Consider the following 18,844-nt stretch of genomic DNA (forward strand, 5'->3'; position numbering starts at 1 on the left):
CAAACCCCAATGACTGTCCTGCCATCAGCTGCAACATGACAGAACTTAGCTTCGCCCTTTGAGGGTATTAATACTAACCGTGTGACACAGTAAGGAGGCTGTGTTTGAGCCTTCTCACGGGTAGACTGGGTGTTTTAAATCCATGGTGTTTTCCTTGATGGCGTCTAGACGGTGACTGAGAAACACAAGCTGAACGTCCCTGAGACCATGACTGAGGTGCTGGACGTCTCAGACGAGGAAGGTGAGTCTGACACACGAGCTTCTCACGCACACACACACACACACACACTCTGGCATGCAAGTTCACATGCACACAAACAGACACACACACACTTGCACTCTAAATGGAACAGACCTTTCACTGGCATCCCAACCATATTAGCCACATGGCCTAAACACGCTAGCCCAGCTATCTCAGTCCAGTTACGCTACATGATTTACTGGCTTGACATACTGTATTAGCACCTAAGTTAGCCTTAGCCCTGGTGCTAAGCTGGTACAGTAGCTGCCCAATAGGGTTTTCCTCTACACTACTCGCTAGTAGTAGAAGTGGCTAGTGACCTGACTGTGCTATGTACCCCTCAGTGTTGAAACAGAATGAGGATGATGTTCTGTCGGATGACTCCATGGATATGGAAGGTACACCATGGTAGTGTGTGTGCTGTGTGTGGAGGTTGCTGTGGATACTATAATATGGTGTGTCACAGGAGGGTTGCTCTGGTAAATCGCATGGTGTTAGGTAGCATAGTTAAATAACATTCTGTCACATTCTAATGTTAACCTGAATTACTGATAAGACCTGGATTCCAGCACAGCATGGTGTTGGATTGTTGGACTATACCTATTTAGTCCCATTTTTATATAAAGGGTAATGTTGGATGTAACACCTATAGCTTACAGTAGAGTACTTTTACTGGCCTATATTCATACAGACAACCACTGTCCTTAGTTATGTTATAAATACACATCAGTATTTCTGTCATGATTTCACCCAGATAACTTCTCCTGGGAACCTTCTATGAAAATTATTTCTTAGTACTTTGGTTTCTCCAACACAAACCCAGCGATAAGTTCTGTGCATGAGCTTCACTCAGCCCCCTGGAGGGTCCAAACTTTTCAAGCTAACAACACAAACAAGACTGACTTCAAAGATAAGTTCTAATCCCCAGAAGGAAGGGACTGTGCGAGCGTACAGATGAGCTGGGCCTGGAGTACTGTTGATATCTGAGGACCCTGTAGTGCAGCTAAGTTAAGCTCCTTGGAAAACTCCTGCTGTTTCAGGGTTCTGTCTTATTTATCTGGTCCCCCCCCCCCCCCCCCGACAGATACTGGATTCAGTGAGTCAAGCCACACTTATCTCCAGTATTTCAGTAGGCCCTGAAATAGTTACAAAAAAAACTTTCTTTAAAAGCTGTTTTTATTTTGTCATCAAGGTTCGGTTTTTGGGAAACTTCCGGGACAATTGTTCCAACCCGAGGCTCTTGTAAACATACTGAGGAAGCTGGGTTTTTGCTTTGACAGTTCACCTTAATCACCGTCCACGATGGCCCATAACTTACCTTGGTTCAGACACCAAACCGAACACAGCAGCTAAAAATAGGCTAATAATAACAAGGTTTAATGTTGTAACAATGTATCCTTGTTTGAACTCTTCCCTCCCCAGGAAGCCAGTATGCTCTTGACACCAGCCCATGCTACAGTATGTCTCACTGTTTTATTCCGCTGGGCCAGCCAGCCTCGCTTGAGTTCACAATGCAGCTTTCCCACCAGTCTTCCACTGATCCGACATGGATTCAACCGGTCGCAACTGGTTCCTCTACACACCTTAAATCAATCCAGCCCTATCAGAAATCAGTTATTTCCCAGAGGAAGACAGAAAGGAAGGTTGCATTTGGAAGCAGGTGTCATGCTCTAGACGGGCTTCTTACGCTGACTCCGCCCCCTGCTGATCGGTAGTGGTAACAGCGGCAGTAGAGCGTTGTCTGAAGGACACGAGCTTGCTGGGAATCGGCTGCCTGCTCACTGTAGAGGGTACCTGTGTCCAAGGCTTCCTATAACATAGTGCTTCATGACAAGAATATGCTTTTATCTGCTGATGTGTTTGTGAGAGGGAGTTGCGTGTGTGAGCAAGAGAGAGAGACACCGATTGTGTGAGATGAGAGAAATCTGCTCTCTCGCCTGTGTATGCGCGTAGTGTGTGTGTGTGTGTGTGTGCGCTCCCTGCGTGTGAGTCGAGGACAGCTGTCAGGTATGCATAGAGTAGCGCCGGCCGCATAACATCTCCACTGAGGCCCGAACATGTTGCCCCTCCAAGCTCTCCAACACCACCCCCTCTCTCCCTGTGTGCGTGGCCCAGGTGACGACACCATGACTGGGGATGGAGGGGAGTACCTGAGGGCGGAGGACCTGAGGGAGCTGGGGGACGACTCCCTGCCCGGGCAGTACCTGGACGGCATGAACTACCTCCGCTACAGCCTGGAGGGGGGGCGCAGCGACAGGTAAACACACACACACACGGACATGCGCACACACACATACACGTGTATACACACTCAAACATACTGTATGTACACACACAGACATGCTGTACAAACAGATACACATAGACACACACACACACACACACTCGCACACAAACGTACTACGTGCATTCACACCCAAAGAGGCTGTATACATATACATGCATACACACATGCATGCATGCATACCCACAGCAGGAACAGGATGATCTCGGCTTGACTAACTCTCTTCTCTCCTTCTCACCATGCTCGCATAGTAGAATACAAAGGTACGTATCAGAAATTGCGTGTACTGTTGCAAACAGTATTTGCAACAGTCGTGGCCGCCCCCAAATCCCCCAAAGCGGGATACTTTGTAGCCAAGCTTTCAGTTACCATGGCCACGGTCTCACCCTTTTCCCCCGCCTCTCAGTTCCGACAGGTCGTTCACGCCCAGTCACCACGGTTACTTCTCCCCCAAACACGGCGGGGGGATGGAGGAACTGCTGAGCAGCCAGCAGGTAAGGCGGAGCTGCCGACTCAGCAGAGACACACTTCACCTCACTACCCCAGCTACACAGGAAGCTGGGAGCCACAGGGGCATGTCCACAATACCAGACGGGGTCCATCTAGAAATGCTGTGGATTTCGACGCTGCAGAAGAAGAATTTGGCGGCGGCGGCCCCTAACGAGTGTTCTGTCTTGTTGTCGTCGGGCAGGTTTCGTCCCTGGCCAGGGACAACGAGAGGGACTCATACCGCCTGAGCTGGGGCACGGAGAACCTGGACAACGTGGCCCTGTCCTCCAGCCCTGTCCACTCTGGGTAGGCTGCAGCAACCAGCACACACACACACACACGGGACACACTCAGGCACGCGCACAATCACGCCCTCTCTCTTAGATCATCTCTTGTAGTTTCTGTTACATATTGAGGGTTGTCTTTAGGGACACGGAATAGAGGCTTTGTCCATAGAACCTTTACGTCTTGGAAGTGGGAGCTTGCCATGTCCAAGGGTGGGAAGGGTTGGGGGTGTCGATTCTTTCTCTGTGTCCCAAGTCGCTGTTTCTGGGCCACAGTTTCTTTTTATGTTGTCTGCTCTAGTGATATAGCTCTGGAAATGTTTGTCCCTTGTTGTACCCGTACCTCTTCGTCTCTCTCTCTGTCTCTCTCTCTATCTCTGTCTTTCTTTCTCTCTCCCTCTCCCGCCCTCTTTCTGTGTGTCTCTCTTCCTCCATCCCTCTCTCTCATGGGGTGTGTGTTCTGCTTTCAGCCGCTCCTCTCCGTGCCATGACCATGGAGACAGCAGGTGACCTTCTGCACCCTGGTTCACTCCTCCTCCTCTGACACTGTGTTCTCCCGTCAGAGGCGTGTGTGTGTGTGTGTGTGTGTGTGTGTGTTACAGTCTCATACCTTCTCTGCCTCTCTGCCATCAGTCAGGGTTGTTGCTTTGCCAAGCTGGGCTTGATTCCATCTCATCTCTGTCCAGGAAGTGAGATGCTTATCTATCTCAAGAACTGACAGAGAATGACTCGTTCAGATCGTGAACTGGAATCCTGATGAGTCTCTGAAAGGAAGTTAACATGATATTCAGAGCTTGTGTAGGCCCATGGCAGGAACACCTAGAGATATCAAGAGACGCAGAAGGTTGAAGATATAGTCACACGTTTGGTCATTTAAAAGGTCTTGTGAGATTGTCACCATTAACATATTTTTGTGTTCTATCATAATTTCCTTTTTCCTTTGGCCAAGTTGACTCAAGTCACAGCCTAAAGGTTTAGAAAAGGCACTCTTCTCGTCCTCATCATCATTGGTGGCTCATGGCGGCCATTTTAAGTGGAGTTTCACAGTTTGCCCCGAAGTAATGTTGTGTTTCTTAACCGTGTTGACATTGTGCTGGTCCCGTCTAGTATGTGTGTCAGAGTCACGTGTTAATGGGTCGTTTGCTAAACCATAACATCCTGGTTTCACCGTGTGGCCACGCCATCGTGCTCATTCAGTAAGTGGTGTTGGAATCCCCCCCGTCTCATTCACCGTCCGTTGAAAAGCGTGTGGCTTTGCATGAGGGTGTGAAACTGTCAACCGTCAGAGGGATTTGTTGAGGCGATACGTTATTGGCTTCTCGACCAACGTTGTTCTATCTGTCCCCATCCCCTCCTCCTCTTCTTCACCTTCCTCTCCCTCCTCCTCTTCCTCCGCCCCAGCTTCCTGGTCAGCTTCATGGTGGACGCCAGGGGCGGAGCCATGCGGGGCTGCCGCCACAACGGCCTGCGCATCATCATCCCTCCCCGGAAGTGCTCGGCGCCCACGCGGGTCACCTGCCGCCTGGTGAAGAGGCACCGCCTGGCCTCCCTGCCCCCCATGGTGGAGGGGGAGGGGCTGGCCAGCCGCGTGGTGGAGGGGGGGCCGTCTGGAGCCCAGTTCCTTGGGTGAGAGAGAGAGGGAGGGAGGGAGGGACTGGGAGAGGGAGGGAGGATTAGGAGTGCGTAAGGATAAATATGTTGTGATGGTGAATAAGAGATGTTGTGTGTTGGATTGAAGTTGAGAGAGAGTGAGACAGAATTCAAAAGAGAGATACAGAGCAGGACTGACTGGAACACACTAGTTCATCTCTACTGTGTGTGTGTGTGTGAGAAGCTGGTATTGTCATTTTGCCGCCCCCAGTTTCTCAGATTAATTTCACCCTGCCTCCAGCCTTACTAAACCTGTCTCTGCTCTCGACCCCTCAGAGCCAGGGCTGTTACCTCTGCACGCTTGGTTTTCTTTTAACAGCCGGGCCGCATTCTAACTCTTACCTAACCCCTGTGCCAACCAGCCCTCACAAACAAGCAGTCTTTTCTAACAGACAAATATCCACAAACATAAACCTCACTCCTCATCTGCTTTGCCACGTACCAAGGCACCCACGCCTCTGTCCTGTTAGTATTCTACCCTCTGGTGGTAACTGCAATGACTGCTAGGCCCCCTCTCATGTATAATGCCTCCACTTAACCACCAAGGACAAAGAGCAGGAGCTTATCACCCAAAAATGTGTGTCAAACCACCGATGTCTCTCCGTGTAAACCAGTCACTCCGGCCTACAGGAAGCCAGCCGCCCCGTAGTGTGTGAACCAGACAGGGGCCTCATTTGACCACTAACCCCCCCAACCCCCCCCCCCCCTCCCTCCCCTCCACAACCCCTGTGTGTGCTCTCTCTCCCTGCTGCCGCGGCCGGACAGTAAGCTCCACCTCCCCACGGCCCCGCCCCCTCTTAACGAGGGCGAGAGCTTGGTTAGCCGCATCCTCCAGCTCGGCCCGCCAGGGACTAGATTCCTCGGGTAGGGGACCAACATCAACAACAACAACAACAACAACCACAGCAGTATACGAAACACTCCATTGGATGCTGGTCCCATGCTCCTCCTTCCATTCCACCTCGTAGAACGTTGTGTTTGTGTCTTGTGTGCTGAGCGTTTTGTTTGCTAGCGTCTCGTGCCCCGCTTAGTAAAGGACCTAATCGTAGTCGACTGTGCTCGTGTTTGTATGATCTTTCGCTTTCGTTTTCCCTTTTTTCTTTGGCTCGCGTGGTTGGCTGTTTAGTGCCATGTGTTTTCCTCGTGATCCTGCTTGTTCATTTCTGATCCTACCCCCGAAAGGATGTCTCTTTTAGTTTAGCATGATTACCACGCGTGGTTGTAACTCTTACTGCACACACACTGTCTGGTGATTGTGTTTGTGAGCCATTAGTACCTCATCTAGCTCGATGTTCAATAAGACGAACACTTGATGGTCACGCACGCACATCCACACACACACACGCTAACGGTGGCCCCTTCTCCGGGTGGCAGGCCTGTGATCGTGGAGATCCCCCACTTTGCGGCGCTGCGCGGGCGAGAGCGGGAGCTGGTGATCCTGAGGAGCGAGACGGGGGAGAGCTGGAAGGAGCACCACTGTGAGCACACCCAGGAGGAGCTCAACCAGATCCTCAACGGCATGGACGAAGGTGAGGGGCTGTGAGATCATCAAGCCGAGACGGGGCACACCTGGCGTCGTCGGATGCCGGGGAAATAAGCTTTTGCAAAGTGGGGTTTGGTGACAAACTGGTAAATCCCTACCAGCCTGAAGCCAGTAACAGGTCAGGCTGTCTGATCCTCCTGCCCTCTGACCCCCCCCCCCCCCCCCCCACAGAACTGGACCCTCCAGAGGAGCTGGAGAGGAAGAGGATCTGCCGCATCATCACCCGCGACTTCCCACAGTACTTTGCGGTGGTGTCTCGCGTCAAGCAGGACAGCATCCTGATTGGTCCAGAGGGAGGCATCCTGAGCAGCACGGTGGTGCCGCAGGTCCAGGCTGTGTTCCCTGAGGGAGCGCTCACCAAGAGGATCAGGGTGGGCCTGCAGGTAAACACACACACACTGCCTCTCTCTCTCTCACACGCGCGCACACACACAATCTCTCTCACCCTCAAACACACATACTGTACAGACAAAAACACATTTAAATGACATTTTAATTCATTAAAGGCACTGATAACACTAAAAAAACGAGTCCAACGTGATTGAAGCATCCATGCCTCACCCCTTCTCCCCCCCCCCCCCCCCCCCCCCTCCGGTTCCCAGGCTCAACCAATGAGCATGGACGTGGTGAGGAAGCACCTGGGCAGCAAGGCCACGTTCAGCCCCATCGTCACCCTGGAGCCTCGCCGGAGGAAGTTCCACAAGCCCATCACCATGACCATCCCCGTCCCCCAGAGCGGCAGCGAGCCCCCCAGCAACGGCTTCCTGGGGGACACGGCCACGCTGAGGCTGCTCTGCAGCATCACAGGTCAGAGGGCGCGAACGCCGACGTGCGCCATGTCTGCGGCCGGGCAAAGGCATCTGGACACACTCTCTCACACATGGACGCCATCATCTGAAGCTGCTGTGTGTGTGTGTGTTTCCTTCAAGGTGGAACAACGCCAGCCCAATGGGAAGATATTACGGGAACCACACCCCTGACCTTCATCAACGACTGCGTCTCCTTCACAACCAATGTGTCAGCCAGGTAACCTAACGACTGTACAGGATTTCTGTATTTTCTTTTACTTTTGGGACTTTAAGTGACTCAGGCTGTGCTAGTGAGGATGTTGGAAGCTCTTCCAGGAAGCCTTACCTGCCGGCTCTTCCCCAGGTTCTGGCTGATCGACTGCAGACAGGTGCAGGAGTCGGTCAGCTTCTCCACGCAGGTGTACCGGGAGATCATCTGCGTGCCCTACATGGCCAAGTTTGTGATCTTCGCCAAGACGCACGACCCCATCGAGGCGCGCCTGCGCTGCTTCTGCATGACGGACGACAAGATGGACAAGACCCTGGAGCAGCAGGAGAACTTCACTGAGGTGGCGCGCAGCAGAGATGTGGAGGTGAGGGGGGGGGGGGGCAGGAGAGGAGGAGGAGAAGGGAGCAGGAGGGAGGAGAAGGGAGAGAAGGTGAACTTGGCCTGAGGTGTGATGGGGGGGCAGTATTTGGTTGTGTAGAGGATATAAGATAAGAGATGGAGGGTTTAGGAGGTTTGGAGAAGGTAGGGTCAACAAGGTACAGTAGGACTACAAATACATGGAACAAATAGTTAAATGTTTTCACTCAGACAGGCTCTCTTGATATATTGATCAATGATGCACTCAATGTATGGTAAATCATTGTCTGGTGTCTGCTTGATTCGTCCTCACACCAAAAGTTTTTGTCTCTTCAGGTGTTGGAAGGAAAACCCATCTATGCAGACTGTTTTGGCAACCTGGTCCCTCTCACCAAAAGTGGCCAGCACCATCTTTTCAGCTTTTTTGCATTCAAAGAGAATCGACTGGCTCTCTTTATCAAAGTGAGCAGCACTACTTATTACTGAATATCTATTAATTCCCTCAACTAGTCCACTTCTGATCCTAAGGGTTGATGCTCCCAAACTAGAAGAGTTATAAGAAGAAGAATGTATTCATTCAAAAGTGTTTGAATGAATAATCGTTCATTGTTAATGGTTGACAGTTGATTTCCTGTCTGATGATTGGTTAATAGTTGAGAGTTGATTCCCTACCTGATGATTGGTTGAGAGTTGATTCCCTACCTGATGATTGGTTGAGAGTTGATTCCTTGCCTGATGATTGGTCAATGCTGCCTCAGATCCGAGACAACACTCAGGAGCCGTGCGGCCGCCTGTCCTTCATGAAGGAGCCGCGCTCCTACAGGAGCCTGGCTCAGAACGCCATCTGTAACCTCAACATCACACTGCCATCCTACTCCAAGGTAGACATGCACACCATCACACATTCACATAACCGCACTTGCACACATTAACACAATCACACACACAAACCCACACGCACACTGCATACTGTACTAAAAATATCACAGCTGATTTATCATTAGAAGCTATTTGAAATTAACCAGGCTTGTGTGTCCATGAGTACAAATTCCTAAGCACTAGCCTGATATTTGCCCGCAAATGAAAATGCAAGTAGACATGCTGAACTTTTATTAACGGTAAGCTACAAATGTATAGATTCGTATCTGATACTAGACACAGATACAACCAGTTGTGTCTAATCTCACATCCACGTTCCATGTTTTTAACTTAAATGATGTGTTGTTGGACGCTGGATGTTGCCTAACACTGTAACACACATCCCCAACCTTTATGAGACCGATAAGGTTGACCATGACATGCGTACCTGCCTAAGTGCACACTTTGCTGCAGACTTAGCAGACCCATTGCTCTGCTAACCTTGCTTTGCCTGCTCTTGTTTTCTCTCCCTCCACTCTCCGTCCATCTCTGTCTCTCTCTCTCTCTCTCTCTCTCTCTCTCTCTCTCTCTCTCTCTCTCTCTCTCTCTCTCTGTGTCTCTGTCTCGGCGTCTTGCTGCTTCTTGCTTCCCAAAGGATTCAGATTCCGACCTGGAGCCAGATGAAGAGGTAACACTGTGCCTCTGCTTCTCCAAACTAACTAGAACCTCTGCCGCCACGAGCTGCTCAATGTTGTCCCGTATACTTCCTGTGTATGTGTATATAGCCTACTTCCTGTGTATATATACTTCCAGTGGTAAGCTAAGAGGCCGAGTTTGGTGTGCAGTGGTTTCTTTATGGAAGGATGTTATATAGTTGCAGATGTGCTTGTCAAGTGTAGTGAAGTTAACATCTCTGGGTGTTTAGAACTGACTACAGAGATGGGGTACACGTAACTTTTTTTTTTTGCGGATTACATTCTGTTCACTGCCCCGTTCACAGGGAGGGAATAGTGTGTGCATGCTTAATCAATAAAAATGTTCTTAGGGTGATTGACTTTCTGTATTCTCCACTTGCAGATCAGCAAGACACTCGAGAAATGTAAGTCATTTATCTTAATACCTTAACTGTTTGAATTGACTAAAACCTTCTATAAAGATTTGCTACGTTAACTTTTTTTTAACCTAAATGTAATTGTCAATATGAACCTAATATACAGTAACATTGCTTTGATACTGAATACTTTATAGACATGCTGTTTATACGGATTATAGTCACATGTTGTTATGATAGTCTAAAACAGCAGTGAATGTGAATACCCAGAATGATACATGCCCAGCTTCACCCTCACTAGCCAAGCTATAGGCCTCACGCTGCTTTTCAAAGTCCTTTAAGTTCCACATGTTTGTCTTTGTCACAAAAACAAAACAAAAAAACTGTCACCCAAGTCACAACGCTTTTCTTTTCAAGACATAACCCATCACTTCTTTTTTTTTTTTGGTTCTTCAGACAGCACCATATCTTCGTGTTAACGATTTCATCTCCGGATGCGTATTTAATTTTTTAAAATCTTTTTTTATGTTTTGGTTAATCGACACTTGGAGAAAGAGCTCAAACAGACATACTCTACATGTATGCACATAATCAAATCCCATTTACACAGTGGTGAGATGTTTATGTGACAAGGTAGAGGTCCTCCCTGTATTGTTGACCTGTAGAGACTTGACGGCAACTGTAGATGACCTACCTACTAAGACCCTCCCGTCCTTCCTTCTGTCCTTCCTTGCTTTTGTCGTTTTTGATAGTTTCCCTTCGTCTCCTGGCATTGGAAGTATATTTGACGTGTACCCCAGGATATGTTAATACATTGTATATCTGGTGCCACTCTGTCACTTACAGAATGTTAGCCTGACGTTAGCCTAAATAAGGTTCGGTGTGCATAACTTCAAAACATCGTTCATACATGAATTCACTCTGTAGATTTGAAAAAGGCTTCATGTGTGTTTTTGTTTTAGAACCTAGCTAATAATGTATACTTAACTTTGGTGGCATACAATTGGCATACATTACATTAGTTTTCTTGCAATGTGAGAGGTCATTTGTTTACGATACAGCTCAGTGCATTCAGTGACCGGAAGTTACAATCTTAAAAGTTAAGATTTTAGTCCATGAGCTTTTTAATAATTCTATTTTCTCCACTCACATTTTACTAAAGGCTGCATGTCAATAATCCCCTTTGCTTTGCATGGAAATAACTTGTCTTACTTGGGTGTGTATGCGGGTGTTTGTGTGTGTGTTTATGTATTTGTATATGTTAGCAATTATTTTGGCTTGATGGTTTGCTTACATTTATCTAGAAGGTATTTTCACTAAACTATGAGTTTGATTTGATATACTGTTGCTACTTATGAATTTGATTTCCTCTTGAGTTTATTTAGTTCATCCAGTGAATTTAGTTCAGTAACAGGATACGTGGAAAAACCAGATACCTTCTTTAATAATTAAACTGAATTGAGAAACTTTATTTTATTAGGTTCTTTCTTTGTATTATTTGGTATTGAGTTTGGTATTGTATTAATTAATAGCAATAAACTAGAACAAAAAATTGTTAAGCTAATTTACATAGAAAACCATTATGTATTTTGTTTGCTATGATTGGTTTCCCTTGAAGACAGAGCAGCTTTCTGACCTGTTTTTTAAAATCCCTTTTTCCTTCTTTCTCTCTGTAGACATGTTACATCTTGACCAATCTTGAGATGTCTTGCCTATGTTCCTGTCTCTATTGTTTGTGTCCCTGTCTACATGTCCTTTGTTTATGTCTGTGGGTGCCCGGTGTGGCTTGTTGTTTGTCTGGTAGTTCTCCAAAGTTATTTTAGATGTTGTTTATGCTTTTGTATTGCGAGCGTGGGAGTGTGCTGTCTGTTTATAAGCAAGTTATTTCCTGCTCATTCCCTTCCCATTGGTATGGTTTAGTTGGCTTTTGGTTTGCTGCAGCATTTGCCCCTGAGACCCCACGATCCTTTGATGAGACCCTTCTGTAGTTCCCCTTCTGTGACCCCTGATTCCTTACACTTGATACTGTTCCTGTCCTGACCACATTCTCCAATGTCTGTCTCCTTTCATTTAATTCTTTTTTATTTTTTTATTCCTTAATTGTCACTTTTCCAAAATGGAAGATGACGAAGACACTGAAACAATGACGGAGTCATTTATCCTGAAAACAAAGTTGATTCGAGACTCCTCGGCTCTTGCCAGCCCAGACCTCCTCTCCGAAGTGTCGGAGATGAAACAAGACCTGATCAAAATGACTGCCATTTTGACAACAGACTCTGCAGACAAATCCAGTTCCATAAACAGGAGCAGTCTAGACAAAGGGGCTGAGGAGGTGCCTGGAGAGCCACTGGAAATCATGGAGAAGGTCAGAGAAGACCTTGCCAAAGTCAGCGAGATTCTTAGAAGCGGAACATATGAGGGTGAGGTGGCAGAGGAGGCAGCGAGAGCGTGTAGAAGGGCTGAAGAATGGGTCCTTCTTTCGGACTGTGAGATAGAGGAGGCTAAAAAGATGTCTGCTTTGGAGAGCCAGGAACCTTTGCTACGTGAAACCAGAGTCAAAAGAGGGGCTCCTCGACCAAAAGCCATCAAGGACATATCTGGCATGGCCTCACACATGACTGGCGAACTCAAAGAGTACCTCCTGGATATACCTGATGGCTCCAGTGCTAAAGCTGAGGTCAAGGTCGTCGAAGATAAATCCACCGAGGTCATCCTGCGCAGAGGTGGTAAAAGAGCCATTCCGACTAAAGTCCAGGACTCCAAACCCCCAGCTTCAAAGCCACAGGAGAGCAAAGGCTCCCCTGCGAAAGCACAGGACAGCAAAATCCCTGCTGCCAAAACAAAGGCACTGGAAACCAAAGTCCCTGCTGGGGATGTCAAAAAGCCAGTTAGGAGGAGGGGAAAGGACCAGGGCCAGGCAGAGGAATCTACAGAGAGTAGCTCGCTCCTAAGTGCCCCCACAGACCCTGCCCCAGTGTCACCAGTATCCCCAGTAATTGAGGAAACTCCCATTGGCTCTATTAAAGACAAAGTCAAAGCTCTTCAGCAGAAAGTAGAGGCAGAGCAAAAGGGTCGCAAGGTCACGAGCAGCAAACCCTCACAGCTGCCTGTGATGAACAAATCCTCTCCAAAGCCCAAAGAAGGTCCCAAAACGAAACAGGGCTCACCCAAGTCCCCCAAAACGGAGGCGGAAAAACTTGAGGAGACTATGTCGGTAAAAGACCTCATGAAAGCATTCCAGACAGGGCAGGATCCCTCCAAGAGAAAGTCTGGGCTTTTTGAAGTCAAATCATCCACCGCTGCAACATCTGAACAGACAACTGATGTACGACCCACCAAATCCAGCATCAAAGTACCAACCAGCAAGTACTCTGAAAAGGAAATTTCGCTGGATGCTACACCTGCACCAACACATGCTACAGAGGAGCCCCAAGTAGAGGAGGGTGAACAAAGTAGCCCAAGACCTTTGTCAGATGTAACAGAAACTATAGACTTTCAGAATGGCGATAGCTCTGATAGTTTAAAGCATGAAGGTGTGGCAGAATCTCCAAGTGCCAGTCCAGGTGACGTGACCCCTCACTTGAGCTCTGAGGACAGCTTAAAACACGAGGGCTTAGCTACACCAGGCACCAGCCCAGAGTGTCTACCTCTGTCTCCCAAAAGTGCTTTGCAGCACATTGCAAAGGCGACAGTTGCTGTCAGGGATGAATCGAAAGGCAAGGACAAATCTGGAGATTCCGGTTTGGGGACCACTGACGACCAGCCAACCACAGAAATGACCCTCCCTGTCTCCTCCAGCGAGGCTGCAGATGACCGCAGTACAAGTGAGTCAATATCTGTTAAGAGGGGCGAGTGTAAGCCAACTAAAGCTCGAAAGCTTACGAAAAGAATCTCAGAGACTTTAGAGAGCTTTTTAAGTGATGAGGAGAGTCCTGATGGTCAGCTAGTCCCATCTTTAGCTGGTGCCCCAGCTTCTAGATCGTCAACGCTGCATCATGGAACCTTAGAGCTGTCTTTAAGACAGCAAGACTCTGATGCCCTCAGTCCCTTGGCAGATGACTCTTTGACAATTAGCCACAGAGACTCTTTAGAGGGCAGTCCCCTCATGGAAGACAACTCCTCCCATAGAACCCCAGATTCCATCGAGCCCAGCCCCACCAACGAATCCCCTTGTCGTGACTCCCTAGAGAACAGCCCGGTAGAGCAGAAAGCTCAGCCTGCCTTTATGCCTCCTCTAGAAAAGCCTGTTGAGCCCTCTAGCCACCCAGAACCCTCCACTGCCTTAGACTTTCCCGCAGATGCTTTGCGTAGTAGGCTACTCAGAGACCAGGAAGCTAGTGCCGACGATGACAGTTGCGAGCAGACGTCCCAGATGGAGAGTTCTGGTAAGAGTCCCCTCTCCCCTGATACCCCTAGTTCTGAAGAGGTAAGTTATGAGGTAAACCCTAAAACACCCGACCACATGTTCCTGTCTGTGCATTCCAAACCATCTGCCATCCCGGAAGATGAAGAGGAGGACGAGTCAGAGGACAGTGAAGCTCAGAGGAAGTTCACACCAGAGGAGGAGATGTTTAAGATGGCAGCCAAAATTAAAACTTTTGATGAAATGGAGCAAGACGCCAGGAGCAAAAAGAACTCTAGGAAAGATAACAGTGCCTCAGAATGTCCCGAAGCAGGGGACAATAGCTTCAAAGCAGTTGAAGTAGAATCCTCAAGTGAGGTGCCCAGTGAAAGCGGGCTCCCTGGGCCCACAGAGATCTCAAGGCTAGCTCCTTTTGTTGAACCCCTTATTAAAGTACAACCTCCCTCTCCTTTTCCAGCAGGTGTGCATGAAGGATCCCACCACACAGAGGCCAAGGATGCAGCAACAACTGCCACAGTTGCAGCAGAGGGAACTCATTCTGTCTCAGAGCCTCATGTGTCAAAACACAAAGACAGCGGAACAGAAATGGCAGTCGCGTCTCCGAGCTCTGAGGGAGCCGCAAACATAACCGATGAGCAGAAGGAGGAGAGCTTGAGAAAATCGAGGGGAAGCAGGGGGGAGGATGTGGGAGGGAAAGAGGCAGACGTAGGCAGTTTACAGACCGTTGCTGTGAAGGCTCCCTGCCAGGCAGAGAGCAACATCACAGATGAAGTGAAAGGAGATCACAGGAAGCATACAGAGACGTCTGAGGCTGAACCAGGTACCCCAGTTGTTGTAGGCCAAGCGAGGGACACGTTCAAACCAGAGGTCTGCATCTACGACGACACCGAGGATGACGACGAGGAAGTGGAACCTCCCAGGACGGAGTCGAAGGGTGTGACTGCCCGAGCGGAGTCGGACCCCTGGGCCGCCATGCTGGACGACGACTCTTCCTCTGCCGCCCGTGTCGGAGAGGAGGAGCAGAAGGAGTTCAGCCTGCCGGTGGACAGGCAGTCTCAGGGGCCGACCCCGGACACTACCCCTGGCAGGAGCCCCACCGAGGAGAGCACCCCCACCAGCGAGCCAAACCCCTTCTTGTTCCAAGAGGGGAAGCTCTTTGAGATGACCAGAAGCGGAGCCATTGACATGACCAAAAGGAGCTACGAGGAGGAGGGTTTCGCTTTCTTCCAGATAGGCGAGCAGCCGTTAGTGGAGGCCCTCTCTGAAGAGGTCCGAGAGGACCCAGGTGATGGAGGAGCCGCTGAAGAAAGCGAAGTGGGTCTCAACCTGACTCTGGAAATAAAGCCGGAGGCAGAGGAGAAATTATCAACTGAGACCACCGATTCTCAGAAACATTGTTCACCAATAGAGGACAATCAAACAGCTAGCACAACAGCAGCAGCCTCAACATCTGATGCTTCCAAATCTAGAATTCCTAGAATGGGGATTTCGGCTTCAGCCAAACCCACGAAGAAAGATCAGACTTCCCCTGAAGCTGTAGAGGTCAAAACAGATAAAAGCATTGTAGACGAGAGTCCTTTAGCGGTGGACTCCAGTTCCTCAGACCCCATGATAACTAATGTTGAGACAGCAGTAACAACTGTCACACGATCTGTTTACTCTGAACAGGACCAAGAGTCCTCTGACTCCTCCCCAGAGGAGCAACAGTCAGTCATAGATCTTACTAAAACCACAGGCAAAAACAAAACACCTGCTTCAAGTAGTGAAAAGGGTGTGAAAAAGGCAGTAGCCAAAGCCCCAACGAAGGCTATCCCTCAAAGTCGGGCTAAAACAGGGACCTCTGCTTCATCAACCACATCCCCTTCCTCGGCCACTCCTAAGAAAGAGCCTGAGATCCCGTCTGTTGAGTCGAAATCTAGAATACCTAGAAAAGCTAGCCCTCTCAAGTCTGACCCATCAGCGAAACGTCCAGAGTCCCAACATGACAGAAAGCTGAAAGTTCCCATCAAAAAGGACTCCAGGAGAAAATCTGAGACAGATGCAGGTCCCTCTGTAGAACACAAAACCAAGACCACGTCTTCCAAAGCCAAAAGCTTCTGTGAGGGAGAGTCCACCAAGCCTCCTGCTAAAAAGGATCAGGGTCGTCCCATGAGCGCTGAATTCTCCCCCAAGACTAAGGGCTTCCAGTCCAGGCTACCTGTTAGAGGGAAACCTGGTCACCCTGTTCACACATCAACACCCACCAAAGAGAAAGCGGAAGCACGGAGACAGTCCATCGAGTTTTTTGAGGAAATCAGTGACGAAGCCGCCAAAGTGGTGGAGCGATTGGCTCAGGCCAAGGAAGACAAACAGCAGGAGGAAGCCTCGGCTGCCATCTCAGACGACGAGAGCAGCATCATGGACCTCTCCATCATAGAGAGAGAGACTTTCCCGGAAATGCAGTTTCCTCCGTCAGGAGACGTCTTTCCTATTAGGCCCCTGTGGGACGACCCTGTTGAGACGCAGATGCAACGTATTCCTGACGATAAAGTCCGAAGTCAAGGTACCCCCCTCCTCACGAGGCCCATTCTGTCTCTTAATGCCTCGCTAGCACGCTAGCCGTAAAGGTGCCGCCTCTTTGTCTTTGTAGCTAAAGACTCTTGTTGTTGCTTCTATGCTGTCTGATCTGTGTCTGTGTGTGTTTGTGATCGTGTCTCTTTTCCTTCTATGTCTACTAAAAATCTCAAGATTGACTTAAAGGCTTATTTAAGGAAAGGAAGCAATGTAGGGATTGCTTTTGAGGAGCCTTGTAGTTGGAAGAGTAAATAGTGTTTCATATTTAGGTTGTGTTGGTGTAAAGCTGTAAGTCTAAATAATGTAGATTGAGTACAGCTTGTGGCTATTTGCCATGCACAAACGTTATAGCAAAATACATTTGACACATTAAGTGTCATACATACATCTAAACAGACAAATGTAGCAAACAGAACACAAAAAGGGGGATTTGATATGTTTGAAGGTGGAATTTATCTTCTGTATTGATGGGCCTGCGTGCTCACAGCTGTCCTGCTGTTGTGGTGGTATTTACAGTAGATCCACAGGATGAAGCAGAGAGGAAAGAGGAACGGTTGGCCATCATAGCCGACCATTTGGGCTTCAGTTGGACTGGTGAGTAACAGCTCAGGACTACAGATTGGCAGAGAGACTTGGAAGAATTTGATCAGTGTTTTGGTATGGACACCTCTATCAAATGTCCTGCACTTTCCAAGCAAACTTGATTAAAACATAATATTTAGTTTGCCCTTATAATGGAAAGAGGATCGTACATAGACATATTTATAGCGTCACAGACCTCCCTTTCACGTATTTATCTCTTCCAGAATTGGCACGAGAGCTGGAGTTCAATGAGGAGAGGATCAATCTGGTGAGGATTGAGAACCCCAACTCTCTACAGGACCAAAGTCACGCCCTCCTGAAGCTCTGGACAGAGAGAGAGGGAATACAAGGCACAGGTGGGTTCTTTGACCACCATGCCAAGCACTCAGATGTCCATGTTTTCATAAGGCGTCATTGTGAGTTATCTTAATCTTTGTGTGATTATCAGTATTTTTCTGTGTATCTACAGAAACCTCTCTGATCCAAAAGCTTACCAAGATCAACCGCATGGACATTGTCCACCTCATCGAAACCAAGATGATCAAGTCCACCCAGGAGGAGACCTCATCGCACACATATGCAGAGATAGAGAAGACCATCACCCTGGATCACAGTGAAGGTAAAACCAAAAATGTTAATCAGCGAGCTTGACTTGCACTGTCTAGTTGCTAAAACACACAATTTCTTCAAGGCTGTCCACCAAATAAACCTGTCTGTGCCTACTCAGGATTCTCTGCCCTCCACGAGGACATCGACAGCCCCCGGCCGAGCCGGCGGTCTGACACCACCCCCAAAAGAGGTCCTGTATCTGGGCAGCAGCCCCCCATGGTGTTGGAGGAGGACCTCTCCTCCAGTCTGTCTTCGCTCCTTGACACTTCAGGACGGGTGGAGACGGATGATTCAGTAACAGGGCTCCTCAGACACACCCAGAAGGAGGCGCTTCAGAAAGGACTGGAGATGACAAAGTAAGACGAGTTGCTGCTGCCGCCATGGTTTTTACCTTTACACAAGACGATTCACAAGTTCCAGGGACCACATCCACACATTGATATATTAAGTAGTTTTCCCATAAGGAATACGATTTCATGGAAGAATTAATGCATTCAGGTATATTAGTCAATCACATTTAGCAACAGGTGGTCAAATGTTTGACCTTGTTATTGTTTTGTTTCTCAGCACATCACAAAGTGGATTAGAAAAGGCTGGAGCAGAGTCGGTCTTCATGGGCCCCCTTAAACATGTAAGTCCTTTCTTCACCTTGTACCACACCTCCCCCTACAAGCTCCAGTCTCACGTGTTAGACCCTGTTTACAAAGGAGAAGCTGTCCCCATGATGTCCACAGAGAGCCCTCCTACACCTTCCTTCTCTGTGGAACAGTCTGTGATGGTGGCAGAGGGTGGGGCTGAGGGGGTGGCAGGGTCAGTGCAGCCGACCCTGGCTGAATATGACAGTACATGGTTGTCACCGGTGAGTCACCAACCGTTCCCTACCAGATCCCATCAGCATGACTGCGGAAGCAGGCCTCTCTCGATGACTGACTTTGGGGACAGTCTGACTGAGGGTGACCTGGC

At 48.7% G+C, this 18,844-nt stretch overlaps 1 protein-coding gene across 1 annotated transcript in view; it reads left to right on the forward strand.

Moving 5' to 3' along the window:
* Positions 1 to 18,844, forward strand: part of ank2b (ankyrin 2b, neuronal) — a 62,895-nt gene that overhangs the window by 27,295 nt on the left and 16,756 nt on the right. Inside the window, exons 23-44 of the mRNA XM_062449336.1 lie at positions 169 to 241; positions 2,357 to 2,498; positions 2,932 to 3,019; positions 3,217 to 3,320; positions 3,769 to 3,804; positions 4,700 to 4,924; positions 5,714 to 5,812; positions 6,323 to 6,477; positions 6,663 to 6,874; positions 7,094 to 7,298; positions 7,421 to 7,517; positions 7,644 to 7,872; positions 8,202 to 8,327; positions 8,624 to 8,746; positions 9,379 to 9,411; positions 9,801 to 9,822; positions 11,898 to 16,679; positions 17,207 to 17,284; positions 17,497 to 17,628; positions 17,742 to 17,891; positions 18,000 to 18,237; positions 18,449 to 18,512. Coding sequence (XP_062305320.1) covers positions 169 to 241; positions 2,357 to 2,498; positions 2,932 to 3,019; positions 3,217 to 3,320; positions 3,769 to 3,804; positions 4,700 to 4,924; positions 5,714 to 5,812; positions 6,323 to 6,477; positions 6,663 to 6,874; positions 7,094 to 7,298; positions 7,421 to 7,517; positions 7,644 to 7,872; positions 8,202 to 8,327; positions 8,624 to 8,746; positions 9,379 to 9,411; positions 9,801 to 9,822; positions 11,898 to 16,679; positions 17,207 to 17,284; positions 17,497 to 17,628; positions 17,742 to 17,891; positions 18,000 to 18,237; positions 18,449 to 18,512 — 7,413 coding nt within the window. The remainder of the gene's footprint in view (positions 1 to 168; positions 242 to 2,356; positions 2,499 to 2,931; positions 3,020 to 3,216; positions 3,321 to 3,768; positions 3,805 to 4,699; positions 4,925 to 5,713; positions 5,813 to 6,322; positions 6,478 to 6,662; positions 6,875 to 7,093; positions 7,299 to 7,420; positions 7,518 to 7,643; positions 7,873 to 8,201; positions 8,328 to 8,623; positions 8,747 to 9,378; positions 9,412 to 9,800; positions 9,823 to 11,897; positions 16,680 to 17,206; positions 17,285 to 17,496; positions 17,629 to 17,741; positions 17,892 to 17,999; positions 18,238 to 18,448; positions 18,513 to 18,844) is intronic.

Source organism: Osmerus eperlanus, chromosome 23, assembly GCF_963692335.1.
Source record: "Osmerus eperlanus chromosome 23, fOsmEpe2.1, whole genome shotgun sequence".
NCBI lineage: Eukaryota > Metazoa > Chordata > Actinopteri > Osmeriformes > Osmeridae > Osmerus > Osmerus eperlanus.